This window comes from Morone saxatilis, unplaced genomic scaffold (genome assembly GCF_004916995.1).
Source record: "Morone saxatilis isolate NCDOM2014 unplaced genomic scaffold, NCSU_SB_2.0 Contig18, whole genome shotgun sequence".
Taxonomy (NCBI): domain Eukaryota; kingdom Metazoa; phylum Chordata; class Actinopteri; family Moronidae; genus Morone; species Morone saxatilis.
The window spans coordinates 29,328,686-29,335,507 of NW_023339740.1; the positions used below are offsets into that span (position 1 = coordinate 29,328,686).

The 6,822-nt window shown below is 41.3% G+C and overlaps 1 protein-coding gene across 1 annotated transcript in view; it reads left to right on the forward strand.

Moving 5' to 3' along the window:
* Positions 1-6,822, forward strand: part of LOC118328771 (metabotropic glutamate receptor 7-like) — a 119,918-nt gene that overhangs the window by 98,897 nt on the left and 14,199 nt on the right. The window contains exon 8 of the mRNA XM_035662670.1: positions 4,032-4,169. Within this exon, the coding sequence (XP_035518563.1) occupies positions 4,032-4,169 (138 nt within the window). The remainder of the gene's footprint in view (positions 1-4,031; positions 4,170-6,822) is intronic.

Consider the following 6,822-nt stretch of genomic DNA (forward strand, 5'->3'; position numbering starts at 1 on the left):
TGGACACTACAACAGCTCTACCAATCTCCCAGCAAAACTACAATAATCCACTCTCCCCCACCATTCCTACCACTCCCACTACTGCGCTTCACTGAAACTACAAAATCCTGGTTCTCCTCCAACCTTCCCTCAAACTACAACATGATAAAAACATTTACTTCTCAATTGGCACTAATCAACCACTTATCAAACCACAAAGCCCCCTGACAGTTTTTCCTCACATTGACAAACAAATCATACTGTCTCCTCCTCAGGAGTTAACAGCAGTCTGGGTGATACACCTCCTTGACGCAATTTATTTTCCAATCAAAATATCATAACCCTACACCACAAGTCATGCATATCTATACCCCTACAACTATATATAATCACCTCCGACACTACCCTGCTTTCACAACCACACTCGCCTTCTTGTACATACCAGCTTGTTCGCATCGATCTACTGCCATACTCCCTTCACATCGGTCCTCACCGCCACAAATACCTCCATGAAACTTTAACTGTTCAGAACTCTGCAGCTCGAATCATCACCAAGAACCCCCTCCATGAACACAACACCATCACCCCCCTAGGTCCTTGCAGCACACCACTGGAATCCCGGTCAACAACACCGCAGTTTGACTACAAAACATACCTCAAAACCCTGTTTACCGTTCAAAGTGCCAATCCACAACCTTCTCCCACTCCTTATCTTGTCCGAACTCCTCCACATTGCCACCTACCTTCAAAAAACGTTCCCCTCAGATCTGCCTCACTTCTGTCCACCTCAACCACCCAAAACAAACTCTGTCTAACCCAGCAAATAAATAAAACCACGCCTATCGTCACCCTAATAGGCAGACGCAGGCGCTTTCCAGCTGCATCCTTAGAGCCCCCAACGACTCATGGAACCTCCACTCCCACCGGAACTATCAGGTACCAGAGACTGACATCCTCCACCACCTTCAAATCAATGACTAAAAACTCACCCCTTATTACAAAAATTTGCATACCACCACTTAACTTATACACCTATGTCTTTTCTTATCTGTTTCTTATTTCACATACGTGATGGGTGGCAGTGATCAAGGGGTGAGGCAGCTCTCACTTTGTTATGCAAACGAAGTGCCAGCCATCGAGAAGTCTGAGATGCCCTTAGATGAAATATCTGCCCCTAGCAGGGGGGGAGGCAGCTCACTATCTCCCCACCCAGAGTCAGTCAGCCTAAGATCACATCAGAGTGAATTATGAATCAGATCTCTCACTGTAATGGAGTCTTTTCAAGTTTTATCCTCTTGTCCTCTATTCTATATTCTTCTCTTTTATGTCTGCCTTTAACTCCATCCCGTCCTCCCCCGTCCTCCCCTGATGTCTTAACTCTGCTGACTCCACGCTGAGAAACTTAGAGGTCAAGATCCTAATTTTAGCCCGTCAGAAATTATTAAAATGTATGCGTCAGTGACATCATCACATGCTGTCAAGGACGTCTCAGCGGCAGCATTGCTGACAGCGAGAAGAGCCTATCGAGACAATACTGAGCAGGAGAATGGAGAGATGATTAAGTGCACTTCTTAAGATAAAGGACTCCTCTCCTTATAACTCAATTTCCTGTTCTGACTGTTGTGAGGATCTGAATGATAGAGTGGAGGAGACAAAGCTGTCAACAAAGAAAAAGAAATGCAGTTTGGAAATATTATCCATTTCTCAGGCTGCAGTGATTTGATAAGGATGGTTTATAAATGTACGTCACTGAGCAGGCTCACGTTTGTTTTGATTTGTCCCAAAGTCTCAGAAATACAATCATCATATACTATACTACCAACACTATCATAAAAATACTTATTCTACACACTGAAACAGGAAATATTCCCTCATGTGGATGAAGGAATGCGTATTTGGCTAGCTGGATGCCCCTGCCTCGCATTGCTCTTGGCTAATAGAAAGCTAGCTAGCTTTGTACCATTACAGAATTTATTGTTGGCTAAAATCAACACCGTTTGTCAGGATATACCCGTTCACTCACTGCTCACAAACATGGATTCACACAGAAACATAAATTAACAATCTGAAGGAAAATGATATAAATCAGCAGCATAAAGTGAGGTCTGTAAAATATTGCATAATGGTTTTAAACTGATCTCATGAGTTTATAATGTGTCTTATTTCTTGTTCCTTGTATAGAAGTCTGTTTTTAGTTAAAGATAATCTCTTAATTTACTTAAACGATTTGAAACCTACTCACCACCTTCACATTTCTCAGCCCATTGTGATCTGAGCAGAGGTTATATGTTCAGAGCTATTCCTGCTGCTCCGGAGATCAGTTTCTATTCATTGCTTCAGATCTTCATGTCCTGCCAAAAATTCTACTTTTGTCATAAAGCAGTGTAACAGGAACCCTAAAATGGATTGTTTTTAAATCTGCAGAAAGGTTCCAACAAGACATTTTTTAACTTATGTAATTTTTTTTTGTTGCTTGGTAAATCAACCCTCCACTCTACATCATCCTTAAACTCACATTACTATAATATAATATCTATAGGTGTGTTTTCATTTGTGTGAAATCAGCTGAAAATAAGAATCGTGTTTTCGTTACTTTAGTACGAGACATTTTCATCTACAAAGAGAGCGATCCTATTGCGTTTTTCAACATTTTAATAGCCACTGTTGTTTCTGCTATGCGCTGGAAAGGCTGAGCAATATTCAGTTGGTTGCAATCTGCGACTTCACTACTAGGTGTCACTAAATCCTTCACACTGGACCTTTTAATGGACAGAGAACAGTATCTAATTTAAATCGAGCTGAGCTGCATAGAGGAGTTCTTCAGGGTTTTATCCTTGGACCTCTATTGTTTTTTATTTATATAACTGACTGAAAACACATAGCCTTACGCAGACAGTCCACCAGGCACGACGTGATGGTGGTTTGGTGTTTCAGACGTGAATCATCTTCCTGCCCAACAGTGTTGACTGACTGTGAAACAAACTAATCATCATCTAAGATGAATGTCTCATCGTCTGTGGTGTCAAATCTCCTCTGAATGATGGACTTCTGGTCTGGTGCCACAATGTTGATGTCAATACTTTGGTACCAAGTCAATGCCAAAGTTCTGAAAACGTGACGGTACTAGTTTTTCTACAGATAAAATTTTTCCCAACCTGATAAAACAGATTACAGAGGATATTTTACAAGCTCAGACCAGCAGTGAACAGCTGGTCAATCGGTACCACGTTGGTTTTAATCGTTTTGATAGGTTAGGTCATTAACAACAAGCCGCCTTCTCCACATGCAGCTCAGCTGCTGTTGTTAAAACTGAGTGAAAAGAAGTGAATAATTAGAAAACACTGATCAGAAAAAGGGGCAATTGTTCTTATGTTTTGTAATGTTTGAATGTTTTTAATATAGCAGTGTCGAAATAAACAACATTATTGTTGTGTTTTAGTTTTTTTTTTTTTTACTGTGCTGCTTGATGCGAGTCGGTCACAGCTTCTTTTAAAAAGACGCCTCCTTATGTTGTCATTTTTTTATTTGCCATCTTGTTGCTTCACATGATAATTTTAGCACACTGATACGAGAACCGAAGAGCTATCATCTGTTGCCAAATGGCCAGTTTAGAGCAACATCATGAAAATCATAATTTTTGTAATTTAATCAACAGCGTTAAAGTCTAAACGTGCTGAGAGGTTTGTTTGTTGCTGCAGAGATTTTATGAACAAGCTGCAAAAGACACATTTCTGTTGTCTGATGATCATACAGAATGAAGTACACATCCATGTTTTTATTCTTTACTACTCGTCTGATAGTAACGACAGTACGACTTCAGCCATTTTCCCGTTTATCTGATGATGGAATTGTCTGGATGCCGGCAGACTCTTGAAACTGAAGAGCACTTTAGATGTTTTACATAAATGTAAGTTGCAGATGAGCAGATAAACACATGTTGTTTGTTGTGACTCTTCACACTCGAGTGCTGCTGTCACATTGAGCGCTGGCGGGTTTCTGATTGCTAAAGCCGATAACGAGTAAAGCTCTTTTGTTTTGTTGACCTGTTTCAGGGTTCGATGCGTACTTCACGTCACGGACTCTGGAGAACAACCGGAGGAACGTATGGTTCGCAGAGTACTGGGAGGAAAACTTCAACTGCAAACTGATGAGCTCCTCCAAGAAAGATGAGAGCAGCAGGAAGTGTACAGGTAGGTTTACCTGTGTGTCGATGAACCTTAGACACGCTGCGAGGGTGGTGACCGATGCTCAGACGTAGGGCCGCCAGATCTCACTTTTATAGGTTCAGGTTGATTTTCTTACTGAAGCACATCGTTATCCAGCTAAAAGCACAATCAGACAATGTGTCACACAAGCTTAGCAGTAATGTTAGCTTTGACTTTGGACTCTGTGTTGGACTCTGTGTTGTGGACTCCATTTATAAGCTAACGTTAGCTAGTGCGCCCACTGCTTGGCACTGTAGGGGAAGCGGAGAGAGAAGGCACTCGGGAGCATAAAGGTCACAACCTTTTTTTTTTTGGCTGATGATTCACTAACAGAATACAAAGGTGCTGATGTTATAATGTTCCAGCAGAGATCAGAAGCTGTGAGACAGACGCCAGTTTGAGCACAAACAGCTGGAAATTATGCGTAAATGCTATTTCACAAGTTGATATCCAATACAAAAAGAAAGAAGAGATTCCTTCAGAATCACTGTGTGAATAACTTATCATTGCATATTGACTTTTTGCATTTCTTTCCTGGAGGAGGTTGTTGGGAAAGTGTAGCTGCATTTGCAATGGTAAACAGAGCCTCATAAGTCTCTCTGGTGTGCAATCAATAAAGCATTGCAATTAGTGACCCAATATGATAGTGTGAACAGACCTTGAACACTAATGAACCTGTTCTATTAAGAGTATCGATTAAAGCCACAAAAGAACATATTAGCTCGTCTTACTGATTGTTCTTTAGATTGTGTTTCTGTATCTTTTTGGTTTTGCGTCTTTGTGGTTGTTTTGTGTCCCCCCTCTCTCCCTCCCAGCTCTCAGTATGACTGATGATTAATATCCGATTATTATTTAAATATATGAATTTTACAAACCAAGTCCAAATTAATTTGAGCGCCTAAGTTATTGTCACAATTCCTGTTTCCCAGTAACTATTTGTTCCACTCTCGTTGCGATGACTTCCTTCCCTCCACACATTATAATTCAAACCAGAGACTGCTGGGATCATCTATGCCCCCAAACCTTCAATTACACAATGAACATGCCTCCTGTGCCATTCCAGGATGATTGACTCCCTCTGCACCCTCAAAGCAGCAAACAACTTTATTCTATAAACTACTAATGGCTCACTGTGAGAGGTCAGGGTTTCAATCAACACAAAGCAATGATCATTATTTCCTCTATTTGGAGAGAAATGAGGAATAATATAATAATACTTGGACCTTGACATCGTACCATTATTTAAAGCGTTTTAGTGCCAGATCTTTAGAAGCAGTGTTAGTGCAGATTTTTGCTTGGCCCCGTACAGCTTACATACCACCAAGGTGTCGGTGTCTGGCTTCAGGTAACATCTGTAATTTCTGTGCAGTAACTACATTTCTTATCGCCCAGGCAGAACAGAGCAGAGACACGTCTGCAGGCAGTTTAATACGGAGGCTGATTATTACCAATAATTAACAATTTCCAGGTTTGTTATTTTATACTTGAACGGAGTTTGAGACAGTGCTCCCCTGAGACATGCAAAAGCCTTCCCACCACTCTCAGATACAGCCGGAGCAGAGAGACGAAAAGACACAAAACCTTTTGTCCCTTTGTGGTCGTTGTGCATCTTATTGTGGTCGTCTTGAGTTTTGTTTGCGTCTTCCTGATTGTCTTTGTGGTTGTTTTCTGTCTCTCGGGGTTGTTTTCTGTCTCTCTGTGGTCGTGCCTCTTTCAGTGACATTCTGCAGATCAATCTGAACTTGCTAAAGTTGCTGCTGTTGGTTGGAAAGCTGCTGCTGAACTTCAGTATTTATACTGGAGAGGAAGAGTGGATTTGGTCAACAGATTTTCAGCATTATGATCAGGATGAGGAGCAAACTCTATCAGGACATTCTTACTTTAAATTGAGCGACAGTCCCTCAGTTCATCCAGGCCTGTATCGCCTGCAGTGTTTATAAGAGTAAAGCCTAATCTGAAAGGCATCCCATGTCAAAAAGTCACAAAGTAAAGTGATAAATCAGCATTGTTCACTGTTCTGAAATCAGCTCTTCACTAATGCTCCTGTTTGCTGTAATGATCTGGCTCAGAGGCTCACAGACGAACCTTCACGTCTCTGACTGTGGTAGCTCGTTATGGACACAGACCAATCAGTGTTTTGGCATTTCTCAGCGTTCATGAATAAGAGATGTGGTTGCAGAGCTCTGTGGCAGCACAGTGTGTCTGTGGCGAAGCCCACAGCAAGAAGGTTCAGATCTTATCGTATGTGGAACTGATAATGAATCAGTGTCAGTATGGGTGGTGAATCCTCACAGACACACAAACAGAAGTCATCAGTAGGACAGTTTCCTGCCCACAGTTACAAACAGCACGCTGTAATTGGATGAATGTGTGTGTGCAGTTTGTATGTTCTGTGTTTGTGTGAGAGAAATGAAACACAACCAACCTGGTTAAGAGTGTGTTTATTCCAGGAAATCTGGAAGATAAATAAAATGTTTATACTGAATCACTGAATTCATGAAGTGAATGGATGGATGATGGATGGTGGGGTGCAGACATCTCTGTTATAGGGATCATAATGCTAATAGTGCTAATGATTACAGCATCTGGACCAAACTGACAGAAACTGCATCTATTTGTGGTTGTTTGGTGTCTCTTT